The sequence below is a fragment of the Hyaena hyaena genome, unplaced genomic scaffold (assembly GCF_003009895.1).
Source record: "Hyaena hyaena isolate Hyena2069 unplaced genomic scaffold, ASM300989v1 scaffold_632, whole genome shotgun sequence".
Classification (NCBI taxonomy): domain Eukaryota; kingdom Metazoa; phylum Chordata; class Mammalia; order Carnivora; family Hyaenidae; genus Hyaena; species Hyaena hyaena.
The window spans coordinates 1,154,142-1,175,721 of NW_024081263.1; the positions used below are offsets into that span (position 1 = coordinate 1,154,142).

At 56.6% G+C, this 21,580-nt stretch overlaps 1 protein-coding gene across 1 annotated transcript; it reads left to right on the forward strand.

The window, feature by feature from the left end:
* Positions 1 to 1,225: 1,225 nt before the first annotated feature.
* AHNAK (AHNAK nucleoprotein) lies at positions 1,226 to 21,497 on the forward strand (the record flags this gene model as incomplete). The annotated part of the gene is made up of 8 exons (XM_039257704.1): positions 1,226 to 1,923; positions 12,354 to 12,452; positions 12,744 to 12,900; positions 13,312 to 13,499; positions 14,426 to 17,272; positions 17,657 to 18,378; positions 18,979 to 19,532; positions 19,755 to 21,497. Coding segments are annotated over exons 3-8 (6,211 nt in total), but the record flags the coding sequence as incomplete, so codon positions are not given.
* Positions 21,498 to 21,580: the final 83 nt, after the last annotated feature.

Genomic DNA, 21,580 nt, shown 5'->3' on the forward strand with positions numbered 1-21,580 from the left:
GGCTCAGGTCATGATCACAGGGTTCGTGAATTTGACAACCCCATCCACTGGGCTTGCTGTTGTCAGTGTAGGACCCGTTTTGGGTCTTCTGCCCCTCTCTGTCTCTCCCCCACTCATGCTCTCTCAAGAATAAACATTTAAATAAGGCAGGTTCTAGAAAAGAGGCACAGAACAAAATGGAGGAGGTGCTTCTTTAGAAAGCCTGGGTCTGTGGCTGTGTTTGTGATGTGTATAGTAGGACTGCCTCTGCCATGGGTTTGAGTCCCTATCTAGGTGCCTGTGTATGTGTATGTGAGAGAGAGAGGGAATGCGCATGCAGACACGAGCAAGTGAGAGACGGTAGACACAGAGAGACACAGAGACATAGAGAGAATGCTAGTGCCCAAGTCTCTGCTTTGTCTGTCTTTACATGTCTATGCCTGTCTGAACGTCTCCACATGTGTCTCCACCTTTCTGTGTCCATTGTATGAGTCTGCACAGCTATGGCTCCTTTACTGTGTCTTCCCTCCCCCACGGCCTGTACCCTGTCCTGGTAACTGGACCTGGGACACAGCCCCCAGGGCTGGCAGCAGAGTTGGCTGCTGGGTATTTTTAGCCTGTAAACATGTTTGCCATTTCAGAGGACAGGACCGCAGGTCTCAGCCCCAGCCCACTCATGATCTTGCAGCAGGAGAGAGAGCTCCTGCCTGGAGCCGGGTCTTCTCGGGGACCCCAGGGCCGGAGGGGCGGGGAGGAAGGGGGAGTGTCTCCCTTCTTCAGCATTTGGGAAGGAAGGAAAGCTGCCTTGAGGCGGGTAGTGGGTGGCCGTCTAGGAGGGAGGATAAGCTGATTCGTCGGGGAGGGGGGAGAAGAGAATGGGAGTGTGGAAGGGGACTGCGTAGCCAGAAGGCCCCCCTGCACCCCATCATTAAGCGGTTAATAAAATCTCCTGGAGTTTAGAAGTGGCTGTGGGAAATGGCAGTAAATCTGGAAACAGCGTCCTTGCAAGTGGGGAGGTGGGGGAGGGACTTGGATAAGAGATGGTAGGTAGAGGAAAGGCGGGCGCTCCGGATTGCGGGGAGTCTGCAGAAGAAGGGGGGGAGCTGCCGGCCTGACTCCCGTGTCGCTGCAGCGGCCGGAGCAGCACCGTGGTGCGTGGGGGCCTGGTAACTCCACGTGGGCACCCTAACTCCAGGGGTGGGGCCAGCGTCTTCAGACCGGTTTTGTGGGGGGGGGGGGGGGGCTGGGGCCCTCAGAAAGAGGCGAGGTGAGAAATGGGCGCGGCTGCCTGGAGCTCGGGAACCAAGTGAGGAGGCAGGGGCCTGGAATTTAAAGTGGAGGTTCCCGGGTTGGGAGAAAACTCAAAGATCCGAGCCAGGTTGGAAGTCGCGGCCGAATCGCCCCAGCCCCCCAGCCGCTCCCGCAAAATGAGCTGATTCGCAGTTCCAGCTGGGAGGATGAGCCTTGGGGAGCTTCGAGGAGGAGTTTCTGGCCGAAGAGACCACACACTGCACACGTTGAGGGTAGATCCAGGCGCGGGTCAGGGCCGGGGACACTGGATGGGGGCGGGGTAAGGCAGCCCGTTGGACGTGCGGCGGCCCCCTCGTCCCCGCAACCCCCAATGGCTCCCCCCACCTCACCCCGGCGGCCCGCTCCCGGGTCCTTGTAGGGTCTGCCCCCGCTCGCCTGTCCCAGCCCCAGTCCGGCCCCGCCCGGCCCCGCCCTCTCCCCACTGCTCCGGGCAGACCCGCCCGCTGGAGCCGGAGTTACAAGAGCCGCCTCCGCGCGCGGGGGCCCGGCCACTCGGAGCAGCTCCGCCGCGGGGACTGCACCGCCCGCCCTGCCGGACCCGCCCCGACCGGGGCTCGCCGCCTGCAGCAGCCGCCGCACCGCGACCTGGGGCCCCGCGCGGGCTATGGCTGTGCCCCGGGGCTGAGCGCGCAGGTAGGGGCACGGGGCGCACCGCTGCGCCGCGGGAACAGCACGGCGCGAACGCGCCAGGGGAGGTGGGCTGCAGGGTCTGGGCCGGGCTCTTGGGCCAGGCGCACTGCGAGGATTCAAACGGCGTGGAGCGAAGCTGGGCAGCCCCGGGGCCGCACGGGGAGGCGACGCGTCGCGCCCTGCGAGCCGAACTGTGCCTCCGGGGGTGGGGCGCGAGTTGGGCAAAGTTGGAAAATCGCTCCGAAGCGTGCTTTGCGCCAGTCCTTATTTCTCTCGAGGGCTGACTGTTGGTTCTACTGCACTTCAGGGAGCCCCGATCCTGGTCCGCGGGGGTGGCGGGGGGGGGGGCTGGTGGCCCCTGTCCCATCTCCTCCTTCTCTTTGGGGCGGTGGCTCAGCGCACTGCTCCCGCTCCTATTCCGTGTTTACTGGAGAAGTTTCCGAGGTCGCCGCCGCGGCCCCTCGGCCCCTCCCGGAGCCCCCGCGCTCCCGCGCCCCCTCCGCTGTCCCTCCCCGTTCCCTACACCTCCGCCTCAAACTTCGCGTCCGGAGTCCTCCCGGCCCCACCCAGTTCTGTACCACCGGCCTCTCCCTTTCTCAGCCCCCCTCCGGCTGCCCCGCCCTAGTCTGGCCGCTCCGCGTTCCCGGCTCCAGAAGACTCCCTTCTTCCTCCTGGGCCGCGCCGCCTGGACGTTTGCAGCGCGCCCCCCGGCGGGACGGGTGGGAGTGGGGGTGGGGGGCGTAATTAGGGAGATTCCAGCACTGGGGTGGGCGGGGAGGGGGGGCGGTAGGCGGCCCGGCCCTCGGGACCGCCCCTTCCCCTTCGGGGGCGGCGCCCTCTCCCCCACCCCACTCCCAAACTCGTCCGGGCGGGATGGCCCCCGCCCCAGCGCCTGGCTCGGCGCCAGCAGCCTGAGGAATGCGGTGGTTGGAGCCGCTGACTAATTCAAACCAGAACTCGGGGAGGAGTGGTGAGGGGCAAAGGGGAGGGGGAAGAAGGGGCTGTGTGTGGGAGATGGGGGCAGGAGCGGGGCTCCGCGTCGGAGGAGGGCTTCGCTGCCCTTCGGGACCCTCCACTCCAGCGGGGCGCTCCTGGAGAGAGGGCTGGGGGACGAGGTCCTGCCATGGAGTTGGAAAGACTGAGTGCTTAGGGTGTGTTCGGAGAGCGGTGTTATGTAAGGCTTTCCCATGCAGGGAGAGAGTGTGCAGTGTGTGAGGGCCTGGCCCTCCCCTGGCTGGGCTGGGCGCCCCCTGCAGTGCCAGGGCCGGGGATGTGGGGGCGCAGCCCTGGGCGGCGCTGGCCGCGAGGGACACGTGGGGCTGAGCAGGCTGGGCTGTGCCTCTTGCATGGGAGGGGAGCCGAGTGGGCAGATGGGGTAACTCGCGGCTCTAGCTGGGCGCCTGCACCCGGGAGGTGGCCACGGAGAATTGTGTGCGTGGTGTGTGCTCTAGCCCTCCACTGGGTGTGGCTGCAGAGAGGTGGGGGTGAGGTGCCCCAGGGAGTCTGCAGTGGCTGCTGAGAGCCCTGCTCTGTGGAGTGGATTTGTAGAAAGGCAGGGTGGGATTATCCGGTGGCAGTGGGCTCCGTAGAGAATGACCTGGCGTTTCGGAGGAGAAGCGGCTACGGTATTTACCTCCGGGTCTCCAGCACAGCGCTGGGCTCTCAATAATTGGTTTGGAAACAATTCCTTCCGTTAGAATCCAGGCTCGGGTGACAGGGATCACTTGCACCCCCTAGCACTGGTTGATGGTGCGGGACATAGGGACAGTGTGGGGCCGTAGTGGGCACCCGAGTTGGGGGGAAAGAGGAAGAGATTGAAGATGCCTTGGAAGGCATTTTCAGGTCTCCACACCTAATGCTGCGTCTAAAGTAGGGAAGCAGAATCCGCTTGCTTTTCCCTCTCTTCCTCTGCCCCCCCAGGAGGGAAAACCCTGGGCCAGGGTGTGGTACTCACTTCCTTTCCGAAGCTGAATGGGGAAGCTTCCTTCTCCTTGGCTCAAAGGGATTGATGGGTTGGGCCAGCACTGGGTAGGCAGAGTGTGCAGAGTGGGGAGCACCCGGCACCCCAGGCTTAGGGGGCACCTCCCTGCTCTGAGCTGTGAGCTGTGGTTGGAAGAAGGTGCAGGTGGGGCGGGGAAGGAGAGGACCTGGGATCTTGGGAGCTGGGCTAGCAGAGGACACAGGGTCTGCAGGGTTCGACGTGGGGATTGGAGGGTGTCTAAGCCTCTCTCTAAAGCCTTGTCCTTAAGAGATTATATACAGGGACACTGGCCATTGAACAAGGACACATAGGGAGCCACGTAAGTCATGCGGGGCTTAGTGCTGCTGACATGGAGGCCCTTAGCCATGGTTCAGGGGTCCTGGTCTGGGCAGTTCCTTGAAGAGCTAGCCCCACCGAGCGGGGGACTCGTACCAGCCAGACTGGGTTCAGGGTCCTGAGGCTACAGGTTCGGGACCCACAGTGGGACACGAGAGAGTAAACCATAGGAGATTCGTCCAGGGGAGGAGGCCAGCAGTGGACAAGGGCAGGGAATGGCGTGGGGATCTCCAGGATCACTTGAACGGGGAGGCCCTGGGTGGCATTGCCAGGCTAGATTTCTTGGCTCAGCGCGGAATTGGCTGGCCGGGCCTGGTGGAGCACGCTACCCAGAGCTTGAGCAGCTGGTTTGAGAGGTTGGGGCAAAGCTGTGGGGGCGGAGGGGTGTGTGGGGCTCTGGGGTGTGGTCACTAACCTTCCTCAGAACTTGGGAACCGCCTGGGGGCAGACAGAGGCATACCAGGAGAGCTGATCCTACTCTTCATGGGAACCCTCCCGCTACAGGCTCTCCCTGCCCCCCCCTCCCCAGCGCCCCCAAGTTTCTCTCCCTGGGGCAGGGCTCACCGTAGGCCTGTGCACGTGCCCTGTGCCTGCAAGGAGAGGAAGAGGAGAGGAAGGGAGGTGGCTGCTGGGGAGGGTTTCGAATGTGCTGGTTTCAGTCGGGCGGGCGGTGGCCAATGTCTAGGGCCTTTGGCTCTCTTTTTGTCCCCTGTGGGCTTCATCCAGACTCCTGGGGAGCTGGCATGTCCCTGGTCTCGGACCATCCCTGCTGGGCTCCCAGGCCTTCCAGAACAAGCCTTTCAAGTTTCTTCCCTGCGTGGCGTGGGGGGCTGTGTGGATGGGCCACAGTGGGGCTCGCAGGAATGAGTATGCACACAGGGGTTTTGACAGAGCCCCTCTTCCTCACCCTTGCCTCAGTTGCCACCTGGGGGACCGCTGGGTTGTTGTAGCTGGAGGCCTTGCGCCCCGGTGACCATCAGTGTCCTAGCGGGGAGGTGTGTGTTATTACCTGTGAGCAGATGGCCCTCTGGCTGTGATGGTGGTCCTGGATGGGTCACTCTGCTCGCATCTGGGGCTTATAGGGCAGGGGACAGCAGTGGGACTCTGCCTGGGTGCTGGAGGTTTCGTAGGGGTGGGCGGGGCTGCAGATAAGCACTGGAGTCCGTTTCTCCATCCTGGACAGGTTCTGGGCCCCGGAGTTTGTGTCCGGAGGCCCTCGGGAGGGTGAGGACAGCCCTGGGAGTGAGGCGATGGCTGAGTGATGCCGGACGAGGAGGCGCTGCACACGGCTGGTCAGGGAGGGGCATCCTGCCCTGTCCCTGGGGGCCAGAGCGGAGGTTCTAGGGGAAGGGGAAGTGCCTGGAGCTGATCACGGCTTCGGCTTCGCGTCCTGGCTGGGCTGGGGGGCGGCTCTTTGGCCGCTGAGCCCCTGCACTAGCGTGGCCTGGCCGCTGGGCGGAGAGCTCGCCTGTGGTCCGGGAGTTTCTGCCCCCTCCCGCCTGTAACCTTCCCCCAGGGTGAGATGGAGTGTTCTTCACCACCCCTGCTCCGTGGAGGGTGCCACCCTCGGGGTTGGTGTCTTAGTCCCAGTGGTCCTGGGTCAAGGCTCTTTCTTCCCTGGCTCTGTGGCCAGTCGCGGGCACTTCGGCTGGATAATGTGCTGCTGGCCCCAGGCCTATCACAAGGAGGAGGAGAGTCTCTGGGTCAGGGGAGGAAGAGGGACTCTCCCTCCCTGCTGAAAGTGAGAACTTGGAGCTCACTGGGGGGGTGGGCGGGTGGGAGGAAGCAGCGCACGGATGGCCACAGGAGGGAGGTGGAGAAAGGTATCATGGAGGAAGCCAGTGGGCAGCTGGCTGGTGGACTAGGAGTGGGGATGCCCTGGAAGTGGAGGTGCAGAACCCGGTCCCCCCACCCCCCCCATGGTGGTGAGGGGTTGATGGGGAGGAGAGGGCTGGGGAGAGGAGGTTGGAGGAACTTCCTCCTGGTGGGAGTCGTGGGCTGGGCTAGTGGCCCAGAGAGCAAGGGAGCAAGAAGATGGGCAGGGGCACCCAGGTAGAGGGAGACAGACTCCCGGGCACCAGGGTAACAGGTGTAGATGCCCTCCGTGATGGGCAGGGCCCGGGGCTGTCCAGACCAGGTGTCTGCTGGGACAGGGTGAAGGCGGAGGTTGTGGCCGCGCTCAGGGCTGTGAAGGGTGGAGGACGGGGCTGATGAGCGTCTGTGCGCACGCGCTGTGTGTGTGTCCTGGATTGTCTTTCTCCGAATGGCTCTACACACGTGGCAGCTGCATACCGGGAGGCCCATTTGGAGGCTTGGGCCCCGGAAGAGATGCCACCCTTGTTTTTCCTTGTTCCTCTGGGATGAGGGTCCGCGTGCTGTGTCTGTTCCCAGTGAGTGGAAATACTCGCCTTACCCTACTGGTGCCTTTCTCTGAAGTGGTTCTTATGTCCCTTAAGCACCAGAGGGGACAAGTCTGTTGGTCTTCGCTTGCTGCGGCCCCGGGAGAATCTGTGTCGCTCAAGACTGCTGGCTCCTGGGGACATGGCCTCAACAAGCCCTGGAGCCAAAAGGCCCCTCAGATCCTGGGCTCCAGGATGCCTCGGCCTCTGCCCATCTGGGTTTGCTGTCCCTGAGCTGTGGGCCAGGAAGTGGCCGGTGTGTCCTCCCTCCTGTGCTTCTGGCCCTTGAAAGGTGTCACTATTGTCCGGGCGAATCTCCTTCTGTTCCCTGGGTCTCTGGGTCCCCTCTGGGAATATCGGTCTGTCCCTCCCTCCCTCTCTTGGGGTTAATGCCCCTCCCATCTCACCTCCCTCTAGATGTGCATGGAGGCCTCTCCCATCTTCCTGTGGGCGTCTCTCTGGCCCTCCTCCAGTACAGGTCTCTCTTTTCTGTGTATCTTCCTCGTGCATCTTCCTCTGTGGTTTCTCATCCTGTGTGTGTATTTATTTGTGCCTTCATCGCCCCGCCTCGCCTCGCAAAAGACCCATTTGCTTTGGAGTCGCAGGGTCCTAGAAACCCGGGCTCGCGTCTCAACTCTAGCTCATCCTTGGGCGAGTCATCTTACCTCCGGGGGCCTGTTGCTGCTGCGTCTCTAAAACAAGGACGTTAATTATTAATCACACAGGGCTGTGTCTGGGATGGAATGAGACCCCAGGCATGGAACCACAGCACAGAACCTGGGACGCCCCAGGAGCCCTGCAGAATTCTCTTTCTCTCTCTCTGTTGGGGGTTTTCATTCCATGTGGATCTTTTCCTTCCTCTTTGCTGCCTAGTGTTTAGGAGCCTCGATTGCCCCTCTGGGTGTGTCTCTCTTTTCGTTGAATGTTCTACCCCCTCATCCTATTATCATTGTTTGGGACTTTCCCTCTGGTGGAGGTCTCTACCTTGGGTGTGAGTCATTTCGTTCTGTTCTTCGTAGCTGGGGCAATGGCTCTCCCTGCCTTGTGTGTATGGTGGGTCCGATCGCTCATGTGCGTGCTGCTGTGCTGCGTAGAAGTTCCACCTCTCTTGGTGTCCCCCCCCAGTGGGTGGGAGCGCCACCTGCGGTGTCCATCCTGTGGGGGGCAGATACTCAAACTTGTACCCCTTCCTCTTCAGGGTTGGTGCATGGAGGCACTGAGGCTCATGGGCTCTATCTTGGGGAGCGTGTGTCTATCAGTTCCTGTCATCTTGACACCGACACTGGCGGCAAGGCTGTTTTTGGCTGTAGCAGCAACTAGGCTGGACCTCCCGCCCGCGCGCTCCCCCCTTACCCCCTGCCCGCCCCCAACGGCTGACTTCATGCTGGCACTTGGGAGGAAGGGGCTCTCTCTGTTCCCTAACGTCAGTGGGGGAAGGATGTTCCTCTGGACGCCACTCCTGCAGGGACACTCTGCCCTGGGCCAGGAGTCTGCTTCCTGGATCTGCCGGGGTCTTGTCCCCAGTCCACAGAGGGGCTGCACATCCTCTTTGCAGTTTTGAATTGACAGGACAGCCTCGATCTTCTCTCGCTGCTTCTGGTCTGCGTCAAGGTGTGTGTCCCTGCAGCCTTAGGTATAGAGTCTCTCAGCCTTGCGGATGGAGTAGACTGACTTCTCTCTGTCTTCCAAGCGGTCCTCTGCCTTAGAGGGTCTCCTCTCCAGTCCCTCCCATCACGAAGGCTACTGTGAGCTAGTGTCTGGTGGGCCTCGGGGTAGGGAGCTGGCAGACAGGGGTCCTGGGGCCCCAACACTCTCCGGTTCTCACCTCTCTGGACCTCGCCTTCCCCATCTATAAATACCAGACAGTGCTGTGTCACAGGGACTTTCGGCCGTGCCCGAAGTGTTCCCCATCTGCCCTGTCTAACGTGGTAGCCCGCATGTGGTTGTTGAGCCTCGTGTGGTCTTGAAATGTGACTTCTGCAAGCAATGAACTAAAATTTTGATTTAGTTTAATTATTATGTTTTATTAAAAATATGTTTTTAATGTTTATTATTTTGAGAGAGAGAGAGAACATGAGCAGGGGTGGGGCAGAGATAAAGGGGAGACACAGAACCTGAAGCAGGCTCCAGGCTCTGAGCTGTCAGAACAGAGCCAGATGAGGGGTTTGAACCCATGAACCATGGGATCATGACCTGACCTGGAGTCGGACAATTAACTGACGGAGCTGCCCAGGCACCCCAAATAATTTTTTAATGTTTATTTATTTATTTTTGAGGGAGAAAGAGTGTGGGGGAGGAGCAGAGAGAGGGAGGGAGAGAGAGAACTCCCAAGTGGTGAGCACAGTCTGATGCAGGGCTCGATGTCACAAATCGTGAGAGTTGGACACTTAACTGATGGGGCCACCCAGATGCCCCTTAATTTAAATTGATTTAAATATAATCTAAACTGGGGCACCTGGGTGCCTCAGTTAGTTAAGCATCCGACTTCAGCTCAGGTCATGATCTCATGGTTCGTGGTTTCGAGCCCTGCATTGGGCTCTGTGCTGACAGCTAGCTCAGGGCCTGGAGCCTGTCTTCGGATTCTGTGTCTCCCTCTCTCTCTGACCCTTCCCTGCTCATGCTCGCTCTCTCTCAAAAATAAATAAAACATTAAAAAAAATATATAATTTAAATTAATGCAGCTACCATGTCGACAGCATGGCTTTCAGAGGTCTTCCAGCTCCAAAGACTTACAAGTCTCCACTGAATGTGCAGAATTCCCCCAAGTTCCAAAAACCCTCCTTTGGGTAACCACAGGGCAGGGCAGGGCCGTCAGCACCCCGGGGAGGGGGGGGTGGGAAGCCTGGCGTTGCCTGACTTGTGTGGGAGAAGAAGGGACCATCTATCGAAGTTTGATGCGAGCTTCAGGGATGTGGGAGAGACCGAGCACTGGGACTCAGCCCCTTGCCACCGGGGCTCGGATCCCCCACTGGCACCCCCATGTCCGGCCACCTGAATGGCCCAGGGCAGGTGGGAGGGGAGTTACTCCTGGCTGCACCAGAAGGACAGCCTTGAGCCTGGTCAGCCAGCGAGGGGGTGGGGTGGGGGGGTGGCTGGAGGGGGCTGGGGGGGAGGGGCCCTGTGGGGGGCAGCCTGCAGCCCTGGGTCCAACAGCTCCTGTTCTCACTCGCCGGGCCATGGAGGCTTCACCTTCAAGATGGCTTTCTCTCCCCTCCTTATTAGGTGCCTGGGCTCAGGTGCGCTAGCCGGTCCCTCCCGAACCTCTCAGCTGTGCTTCTGGGGACACCTGGCCTGTCTCCGCTGGAGCCCGGGCCCCTCTGGCACCCAGGGGTCTGGCCAACGAAGCACTTTGTCTATCTGGTTTTAGGCGTGACCCTTTGCATGTCTGGAGCTGTTGCGGCCTCAGTGACTCATCGGGGAAGGAGGGAGGGTGGGGCTGAGCTGTGGGCGAGGGTGAGCTGGCTCGTGTCCCCCCACCCCACCCCCCTCCGCTGGCTGCTGGCTCAGGACCAGGATGCTGGGCAGAGAAAAGGGGCCCTGCTTGAGAAGGAAGAGCGGGGTGCTAAGGTGGTTAGTGGCTTCCGAGATCTGAGCCGCCCTTGGACTGGAAGCCTTTTCCATCCCTACCCTGCCTGGCTCCCGGTCTGCAGGGCTGGCTTCCTGGTGCAGGCCGCCGGGCCGAGGCACCTTTCAGTTGCAGCTTCGCTGTTTGTTGGGAAGGGTCCGCGTGACTTCCCTTGGCGGCTCCTCTTCCGGAGGGATGGTGATTCCCCAGCTCACCCCTGTGCCCACAGGCCACTCACCATCAAGTGGCCCTGCTGGCCTCCTAAGCCGCATCTGAGTCATAAATACCACCTGTATGAGTTCAGGGTGGGGAGGACAGGGGTCTATGTGGCTGTCTACCCCTCTCCCCCAGCCCCATGCTGTGATCTGCCTGACGCCACAACCGCTAAGTGCCCATGAGTTTCCGAGAGACACAATCCCATCCTTGGAGGCAAACTCTAACCCTTTCAAGAAAGCTGGCACAGGGGTGCCTGGGTGGCTCAGTCGGCGGGGCATCTGATTTTGGCTCGGGTCATGATCTCACGGTTCTTGAGTTTGAGCCCCGTGTCGGGTTCTGTGTTGCGAGCCTGGAGCCTGCTTCAGATTCTGTGTCTCCCTCTCTCTCTGCCCCTTCCCCACTTGCACTCTGTCTCTCTCCCTTTTCTTTCTCAAAAATAAACATTAAAAAAAAAAGCTGGCAAATAATAGGTTCTCTTTGCCCCTTTCTTTCCTTTTATATTTCAGCCCCCCCCCCCCCAGAAGGCTCATAACCTTCTGGAACATTCTGAGGCTAAATGGGTCACGCCCAGAGCACCTTGCTCATAATTTATATCCGGGACAGGAACTAAGTCTTTTCAATCTCCCCATCTGGCACACGGAGCGCATCCAGTAAGCATGGTGAGGACGCGTGAAGGAAGTTAGGTGACAACCTAATGCAGTGTGGAGTGTGGTGCGGGCTGTTGTTGTCTGTCCCTTGCTGGTTTTCTCTGCCGTGTCTGGTACAGTGTTGGACACGCAAGACGCTATCAGTATGCATGTATTTATCGATTGGTTGACTAATTTCTGAATGTAAACAGCTTCAGGGTGGGGCTTTGGGTGAGGCTCGGCGTGATTTTTAGCACTCCCCCCGCCATGGTTTCACAGACCATGTTTCTGGGCGACACTGCCACCACCAATCTGTGTGGGTGGCTGTGGGCCATGGCTATATCCCGCCTCGTGGCTTCCCAGGGCACCTCTGCAGCTGACAGCTCATCCTGTGTCCAGAGGGCATCTTTGCTCCTGAGTGCCTGCACCTATGAGGCCCGGCTCAGGGCCCAGTGTGGGCACACAGATGGGCCCTGACTCACCCTGTCCCCGAGGCAGCTCAGCTGTATTCCGGCCTCTCGGGCGGGGGCCGGCCCTGCGGGACTTGGGCCTTCTTTTTTGTCAGCTGCTGTGCCCGGAGCTCACAGCTGGTAAGGGTCCCCCTGGTCTTTGGGACTGGGTTAGATCGGGTGAGCCAGCATCACTGTGTGTCACCAGGGGAAGGAGGGCGCCACCGTTCCTGTCATCAGGGCTGCCACTCGTCCCCAGTGCTGGGGGATGGGAGTCTCACACCGGTGACCGCTGCAGACCTGATGCGCTGTAGGGGAGACAGCTGTGGACTCAGAGCCCTTGCAGAGTGGTGCTCTCACTGTGGACCCTGGGCGGACTGCCCCCGCCCTCCCCCATTCTCAGTCTCTCCATCTGTTAAATGGGGATGGTAACAGTCCCTCCTGGAGCTGTTATATAGAACCCACCGAGGAAGGTGTGTATCGTGAAGCTCGTGTGCACCAGAGCTTTTCGCACACACGCGCTCTCTCTCTCTCCTCCAGTCTTCTGGGAGATCCTGTACCATCTCCATTTTCACAGACGAGGAAATGGATGTTCAGAGAAGTGGAGTGACTTGGCCAGGGTCACACACACACAGCTGGGAAGACGCAGAGCCAGGGTTGATAGCTTGAGTCTCATCTCCCCCACAGCCCCCTTTCTGTGATCCTGGGCTGGAGAGTCATGTCTGAATGGAATGATGACAGTGGGGAAGGTTGAGGTTTTGCTCTGGCCCAGAGAGCAGAACAGTCCGCCATCTTTTTTGCGCTTGGGGTTCCGAGCAAGCCAGTTGTTGGGTACGAGCGTCTCTGTCTGCTTTTCCCTAGGCCGGGTGACCGAGATTCCCGACGAGAGAGACTGAGAAGACAGGAAGGAGGGGCGGGCTCCTGGCAAGGCATCCGCTCCTGAACTGAGTCCTGCAAAAGGTCCGTGGGAGGGAGGGTGCGATGGAGGGGAGGGGTGGGGGAGGGGAGGGGCCCTGTGTGGTATTGGGAGGCAGGGCCCTGGGTGGAAGGGATGAGAGGCCAGTTACACCCAGTGTGTACTTCCCATATCCTCTGTGGTGCCCTGGGGACATTTCCACAGTGGAGACGGGCCCCTCGGAGACACTGCTTCACTCCCTGGGAGCTCACAGCATCAGAGCTCCTTGGCTTTCTCATCTCCTCACGCCCTTGAGCCCCCATGGTCCTGAGCCCCATTCCCTTACCTCCCCGCAGATGGAGAAGGAGGAGGAGACGACCCGGGAGCTGCTGCTGCCCAACTGGCAGGGCAGCGGCTCCCACGGGCTCACCATCGCCCAGAGGGACGACGGCGTCTTTGTGCAGGAGGTGATGCAGAACTCCCCTGCGGCCCGCACTGGGGTGGTCAAGGAGGGTGAGTCACCCCAGGGTGCGGGCTGGGTGCTGGGGTGGGGTGGAGGAGGGTGGCGGGCGGAAGGGCACAATCCCGGGGGTGTCAGGATGGTCGGTGCCCGAGCCCTGCCCTCCCCTGGCCCCTCTGCGTCCGTCGGGGCAGGCCACGGTGGTGCAGGGTGGTGGTGACGTCGTCCCTAGGCCCCACTCCACTGCTCACGAGCTCTCCCGCTTTGGACAAATTAGTTGGCTTCAGTCAGCCTCAGTTTCTTCACCTGTGCAACGCGTACTACCACGCCTGCCTTAAGGGGTGCTCATGACCTGCGTCAAACAGAAGTCCGTTTGAGGGCCCAGCACGAGGTGGTTGAGTACTGTTTCCCTGAGACCCTGGAAAGGGGGGGGTCTTACCTGCTTCTTGCTTCTCCCTGCTCAGGGGACCAGATTGTGGGTGCCACCATCTACTTTGACAACCTGCAGTCGGGTGAGGTGACCCAGCTGTTGAACACCATGGGGCACCACACCGTGGGCCTGAAGCTTCACCGCAAGGGGGACCGCTCCCCCGAACCTGGCCAGACCTGGACCCACGAAGTCTTCAGCTCCCGAAGCTCCGAGGTGGTTCTGGTGAGTGCCTCGGTGGCCCTTCTGAGCCCTGAGCTCCCTCCCCCGGCCACGCCGACCTGCTGGCCACGTCCTGAGCCTTGTGTCCGCCTGCTGGACCTCTCCTGTGGTTCCTTCTCCTCCTTCCTCTCTTGTGCGTTCTCTGGTGAGCCAGCCTGTGTGTTCTTATTTGTGTGTGGCATGTGCCTGATGTCGCCCTGAAAGTCTTTGGTCAGCCTCTGCAGGGTGCCCCCAGCGTGGGAACCCACCCCTGCTGCCTGGTCCTAGATGCCAGGAGGAAGGTCAGCTGCTTTGCCGGAATCTTCAAAATAGTCTCACAGTTGCCCAGTTCTGCCTCACAGGCAGTGGTTTCCAACTTCCAGAGGCCCGGACTCACAGGCTGGGCAGCAAAGTGCCTGAGGGACGTTTCTTGGCTCCTTCTGCTGGCTTGTTTATCTAACACATAATGGGTCCTCAAAGTGACAGTGTTAATCCAAGCACAGTGAATCTCAACAAATGCCTTCTGCCTGGTCTCTGAGAGGATTCCCTTTTCTGATTAAATAAGCCAGTGAGTGGAGAGTCAAGAGCCTAAAGGGTCAAGTCCACACAGAGATGGTCACCCAGGAGGCATCCCAGGGACTTGACAGGCCGATCTGAGTCTAGAACGGATGGTAAATCCTTCCTCCACACAGTGCGGGAGTCTACCCCGCTCCTTTCCCCATGGCTTTTGCTTCCTGGAGTTTCCCCAAATAATTTGTTTTCCTTCTGTGAGGTGGCTGTCAGCCCCTTTCTTCCGCCCCCTTTGCTCTGCCCCTGGAGGCCCCGTGGGTCTCCGTTCGGTCCCAGCGTCTTTGGGAAACAGGCAGCCATGTTGTCGGCTGGGCTGTGGCCGGGTGTCTGTAACTCAGGCAGACCCTGCTTCAACCTCTGCTGGGCGTGTCTTTCTGCAGAGCGGGGATGATGAGGAGTACCAGCGCATCTACACCACCAAGATCAAGCCTCGGCTGAAGTCGGAAGATGGAGTAGAAGGGGATCCTGGGGAGACCCAGAGCCGCACCATCACAGTGACTAGAAGGGTCACGGCCTACACTGTTGATGTGACAGGCCGTGAAGGCGCCAAGGACATCGATATCAGCAGCCCTGAGTTCAAGATCAAGATTCCACGGCATGAACTGACTGAAATCTCCACTGTAGACGTGGACACCCACCCTGGCAAGACAGTGATCAGACTGCCCTCGGGCTCGGGGGCAGCAGCTCCGACCGGAGGCTCTGTTGTGGACATCCACACAGGGTCCATTTCCGCTTCGGTCCCAGAGCTCCAAGGTGCTGGCCACTCGAAGCTCCAGGTCTCCATGCCTGGGATAAAGGTGGGAAGCCCAGGCGTCAGTGTCAGTGCAAAGGGCTTGGACTTGGGGGGCAAAGGAGGGGTCCAAGTTCCAGGAGTGGACGTTTCGTCTTCTCTTGGGGGTGGGGCAGTAGAGGTGCAGGACCCATCTCTTGAGAGTGGCAGGAACGGGAAGATTAAAATTCCCACGATGAAAGTGCCAAAATTTGGTGTCTCAACAGGGCCCGCGGGCCAGGCGCCAGTGGCAGGGTTGAATGTTTCTGCCCCTGAATTCTCTGTGGCACCCAAGGGCGGCAAGCCAGGCCTGACCGTTGGTGGGAACATCCAGACCCCTCAGCTAGAAGTCTGTGCTCCTTCTGTCACTGTTGAGGGGCCTGAGGGGAAGCTGAAAGGCCCCCAAATCACTGGGCCATCACTTGAGGCTGGTCTAGGCCTGAAAGGTGCCAAGCCACAGGGGAGCATAGGGGTGGATGTCTCTGCGCCCAAGATCGAGGGCACCATCACTGGCTCCAGTGTGGAAGTTCAAGCCCCTGACGTTGATATCCACGGGCCTGAGGGCAAATTGAATATGCCCAAGATGAAAGTTCCCAAATTCTCTGTATCAGGTTCTAAGGGAGAGGGAGCTGGCATTGATGTGACACTGCCCACAGGTGAAGTGACTCTTCCTGGGGTCTCTGGGAACGTCAGTCTGCCTGAAGGTGCTGCTGGGGGGCTGGAAGGGAAGTTGAAGGGTACGAAAGTCAAGACGCCTGAAATGATTATTCAGAAACCTAAAATCTCTATGCAAGATGTGGATCTGAGCCTTGGGTCTCCTAAACTGAAAGGAGATATTAAGGTTTCTGCGCCTGGGGGGCACGGTGATGTTAAAGGCCCTCAAGTGGCAGTGAAAGGTGCCAAAGTGGACTTAGAGACACCTAGCCTTGAGGGGACTTTGACAGGACCCAAGCTTAGTAGTCCTTCTGGGAAAACAGGCACCTATAGGATCGCTATGGCAGATGTAGACTTAAATGTGGCTGCCCCTAAAGTGAAAGGGGGTGTGGATGTTGTACTCCCAAAAGCAGAAGGGAAAGTCAAAGTCCCTCAAGTTGACATCAAAGGACCCAAGGTGGATGTCAGTGCCCCAGATGTGGAAGTTCATGGCCCAGAATGGAACCTGAAAATGCCCAAGTTCAGCACTCCAGGAGTTGGAGGAGAAGGCCCAGATGTAGACGTGAAACTACCCAAAGGAGATGTCAGTATTTCAGGGCCCAAGGTCAGCATGGAGGCCCCGAATGTCAACGTAGGAGGCCTGGGAGGCAAAATTAAAGGCCCTGATATCAAGCTGCCCGAAGTGAGTGTCAAGACACCAAAGATCTCCATGCCCGATCTAGATTTACATGTTAAAGGCCCAAAGGTAAAAGGAGAATATGATGTAACAGCCCCAAAACTTGAAGGAGAACTGAAAGGCCCCAAAATGGACATTGATGCCCCAGATGTGGATGTTCATGGCCCAGACTGGCATCTGAAGATGCCCAAGATGAAAATGCCCAAGTTCAGTGTTCCAGGGCTCAAAGCAGAGGGCCCAGAAATGGATGTGAATCTTCCCAAGGCTGATGTGGACATTTCTGGGCACAAGGTAGATGTTAGTGTTCCAGATGTGAGCATTGAGGGACCAGAAGGGAAATTGAAAGGACCTAAGTTCAAGATGCCTGAGATGAATATCAAAGCCCCAAAGATCTCCATGCCAGATGTGGACTTACACTTGAAAGGCCCTAAGGTAAAAGGGGAATACGATGTCACAGTGCCAAAAGTTGAAGGTGAGATTAAAGTTCCTGATGTTGAACTTAAAAGTGCCAAAGTGGATATTGATGCTCCAGATGTTGATGTTCACGGCCCAGATTGGCACCTGAAGATGCCCAAAATGAAAATGCCCAAGTTCAGCATGCCTGGATTCAAAGCAGAGGGCCCAGAAGTGGATGTGAACGTGCCCAAGGCTGACATTGACATCTCAGGACCCACAGTGGATGTTGAAGTTCCGGATGTGAATATTGAAGGACCTGAAGGAAAGCTGAAGGGTCCCAAGTTTAAGATGCCTGAAATGAATATCAAGGCCCCAAAGATCTCTATGCCTGATGTGGATTTGCATATGAAAGGTCCCAAGGTAAAAGGAGACTATGATGTTACAGTGCCAAAGCTGGAAGGGGAACTCAAAGGGCCAAAAGTAGACATCAGTGCCCCCGATGTTGAAGTTCAGAGTCCTGAATGGAACCTAAAGATGCCCAAGATGAAAATGCCCAAATTTACCATGCCCAGCCTCAAAGGGGAGGGCCCAGAAGTGGATGTGAACCTGCCGAAGGCTGATGTGGACATTTCTGCACCCAAGATAGATCTTAGTGCTCCAGATTTGAGCCTTGAAGGACCAGAAGGAAAGCTGAAAGGTCCCAAGTTTAAGATGCCTGAGATGCACTTCAAAGCTCCTAAGATGACTCTGCCTGACGTCGACTTGGATCTTAAAGGACCTAAAATGAAAGGAAATCTAGATGTGTCTGCACCAAAAATAGAAGGTGAAATGAAAGTTCCAGATGTGGACATCAAAGGACCTAAGGTAGACATTAAAGCACCAGATGTGGAAGTCCAAGCTGCAGACTGGAGCCTGAAAATGCCCAAGATGAAAATGCCCAAGTTCAGCATCCCCAGCCTCAAAGGGGAGGGCCCAGAAGTGGATGTGAACCTGCCCAAAGCTGACATTGACATCTCTGGACCCAGGGTTGACATCGAAGCCCCGGATGTGAGCCTTGAAGGTCCAGAAGGGAAGCTGAAGGGCCCCAAATTTAAGATGCCTGAGATGCACTTCAAGGCTCCCAAGATCTCCATGCCTGATGTGGACTTACACTTGAAAGGTCCCAAAGTGAAAGGGGATGTGGATGTGTCTGTGCCCAAGATAGAAGGTGAGATGAAAGTGCCAGATGTGGATATCAAAGGCCCCAAAGTGGACGTTGATGTCCCAGATGTGGACGTTCATGGCCCAGAGTGGAACTTGAAAATGCCCAAGATGAAAATGCCCAAATTTAGCGTGCCTGGCTTCAAGGGTGAGGGCCCAGAAGTGGACATGAACCTGCCCAAGGCTGACATTGACATATCTGGACCCAAGGTGGACATTGAAGCCCCTGATGTGAGCCTTGAGGGGCCAGAAGGGAAGCTGAAGGGCCCCAAGTTTAAGATGCCCGAGATGCACTTCAAGGCTCCCAAGATCTCCATGCCTGATGTGAACTTGAATCTTAAGGGGCCAAAACTAAAGGGAGATGTGGATGTGTCTGTGCCTGATGTAGAAGGTGAAATAAAAGTGCCAGATGTTGACATTAAAGGGCCCAAAGTTGACATCAGTGCTCCAGATGTGGATGTGCACAGCCCAGACTGGCACCTGAAGATGCCCAAGATAAAAATGCCCAAGATCAGCATGCCTGGCTTCAAAGGAGATGGCCCAGAAGTGGATGTGAACCTGCCCAAGGCTGACATTGATGTCTCAGGACCCAAGGTGGATGTTGAAGTTCCAGATGTGAATATTGAAGGTCCAGATGCAAAAGTAAAAGGTCTTAAATTTAAGATGCCAGAAATGAATATAAAGTCTCAGAAGATATCCATGCCAGATGTTGGTTTGCATTTGAAAGGTCCGAAAATGAAAGGAGATTATGATGTTCCAAAGGTAGAAGGAGAGATAAAAGCTCCTGATGTTGACATCAAAGGGCCCAAAGTGGACATTAATGCACCAGAGGTGGGAGTTCATGGCCCAGATTGGCATCTAAAGATGCCCAAAGTGAAAATGCCCAAGTTCAGCATGCCAGGCTTCAAAGGAGAGGGCCCAGAAGTGGATGTGAACCTGCCCAAGGCTGACATTGAGGTCTCAGGACCCAAGGTGGACATTGATGCTCCAGATGTCAATATTGAAGGTCCAGAGGGGAAACTAAAGGGTCCAAAGTTCAAGATGCCAAGCATGAATATACAGACACACAAGATCTCTATGCCTGATGTTGGACTTAATCTGAAAGCCCCTAAGCTGAAAACTGATGTAGATGTTTCCCTTCCCAAAGTGGAAGGAGACTTGAAAGGTCCTGAAATTGACATGAAGGCCCCAAAGATGGATGTGGATGTTGGTGATATTGATATTGAAGGTCCAGAAGGGAAGCTGAAGGGCCCCAAATTTAAGATGCCTGAGATGCACTTCAAGGCTCCCAAGATCTCCATGCCTGATGTGGACTTACACTTGAAAGGCCCCAAGGTCAAAGGGGATGTGGATGTGACTGTGCCCAAGATAGAAGGTGAGATGAAAGTGCCAGATGTGGACATCAAAGGCCCCAAAGTGGACGTTGATGTCCCAGATGTGGATGTTCATGGCCCAGACTGGCACCTGAAGATGCCCAAGGTGAAAATGCCCAAGTTCACCATGCCTGGCTTCAAGGGTGAGGGTCCAGAAGTGGACTTGAACCTGCCCAAGGCTGACGTTAATGTGTCTGGCCCCAAAGTGGACATTGATGCTCCTGATTTGGATATTGAGGGACCAGAAGGAAAATTAAAGGGCTCTAAATTTAAGATGCCTAAGTTGAATATCAAAGCTCCTAAGATATCCATGCCAGATGTGGACTTGAATTTGAAGGGATCCAAAGTGAAAGGAGAAATCGATGCTTCAGTGCCTGAACTAGAAGGTGATCTCAGAGGCCCACAAGTTGATATCAAAGGTCCTGGTGTGGATGTGGAGATGCCTGATGTTGATCTGGAATGTCCTGATGCAAAATTGAAAGGTCCTAAATTTAAGATGCCTGAGATGCACTTCAAGGCTCCCAAGATCTCCATGCCTGATGTGGACTTACACTTGAAAGGTCCCAAAGTGAAAGGGGATGTGGACGTGTCTGTGCCCAAGATAGAAGGTGAGATGAAAGTGCCAGATGTGGATATCAAAGGCCCCAAAGTGGACATTGATGTCCCAGATGTGGACGTTCATGGCCCAGAGTGGAACTTGAAAATGCCCAAGATGAAAATGCCCAAATTTAGCGTGCCTGGCTTCAAGGGTGAGGGCCCAGAAGTGGACATGAACCTGCCCAAGGCTGACATTGACATATCTGGACCCAAGGTGGACATTGAAGCCCCTGATGTGAGCCTTGAGGGGCCAGAAGGGAAGCTGAAGGGCCCCAAGTTTAAGATGCCCGAGATGCACTTCAAGGCTCCCAAGATCTCCATGCCTGATGTGAACTTGAATCTTAAGGGGCCAAAACTAAAGGGTGATGTGGATGTATCTATGCCAAAATTGGAAGGAGACTTGAAAGGCCCCAGTGTGGATGTGGAGATGCCTGATGTTGATCTGGAATGTCCTGATGCAAAGTTGAAAGGCCCTAAGTTTAAGATGCCAGACATGCACTTCAAGACCCCCAAGATCTCCATGCCTGATGTGGACTTACACTTGAAAGGCCCCAAAGTCAAAGGGGATATGGATGTGTCTGTGCCCAAGATAGAAGGTGAGATGAAAGTGCCAGATGTGGATATCAAAGCCCCCAAAGTTGACATTGATGCCCCAGAAGTAGATGTTCATGGCCCAGAGTGGCACTTGAAGATGCCCAAGATGAAAATGCCCAAGTTCAGTATGCCTGGCTTCAAAGGCGAGGGCCCAGAAGTGGATGTGAACCTGCCTAAGGCTGACGTTGACATCTCGGGACCTAAGGTGGACATTGAAGCCCCAGATGTGAACATTGAGGGTCCAGAAGGCAGACTGAAAGGCCCTAAGTTCAAGATGCCTGAAATGCACTTTCACGCCCCGAAGATTTCCATGCCTGATGTTGATTTCAACTTAAAAGGGCCTAAAATGAAAGGAGACTTTGACGTTTCTGCCCCAAAGCTGGAGGGAGAGTTAAAGGGTCCAGAATTGGATGTCAAAGGCCCCAAATTGGATGCTGACATGCCAGATGTAGCTGTGGAAGGTCCAGATGGAAAATGGAAAAGTCCTAAATTTAAGATGCCAGACATGCACTTTAAAGCTCCCAAAATCTCCATGCCAGACATTGATTTGCACTTAAAAAGTCCCAAGATAAAAGGAGAGGTGGATGTTGATGTTCCTAAATTGGAAGGTGACCTCAAAGGGCCAGATCTCAAAGGTGACATCAGTGGGCCAGATATTGACATTGAAGGACCAGAGGGCAAATTGAAAGGTCCCAAGTTCAAGATGCCTGACATGCATTTCAAAGCCCCAAATATATCTATGCCTGATGTGGACCTAAATTTGAAAGGACCCAAAACGAAGGGGGATGTTGATGTGTCTGTGCCTGAAGTAGAAGGTAAAATTAAAGTACCAGATGTGAACATCAAGGGCCCCAAAGTAGACATAGATGCTCCTGATATTCATGGCCCAGACTGGCACCTGAAGATGCCCAAAATGAAAATGCCAAAGTTCAGCATGCCTGGTTTCAAAGCAGAGGGCCCAGAAGTAGATGTGAATCTTCCTAAGGCTGACATTGATGTCTCAGGACCCAAGGTTGACATTGAAGTCCCAGATATGAGCATTGAGAGTCCGGAGGGAAAGATCAAGGGGCCTAAATTTAAAATGCCAGAAATGAACATCAAAGCTCCCAAGATCTCCATGCCAGATGTAGATTTACACTTGAAAGGTCCTAAGGTCAAAGGAGATGTGGACATTTCCCTACCTAAGGTGGAAGGTGACCTGAAGGGCCCCAAAATGGACATTGATGCCCCAGATGTGGATGTGCATGGCCCAGACTGGCACCTGAAGATGCCCAAG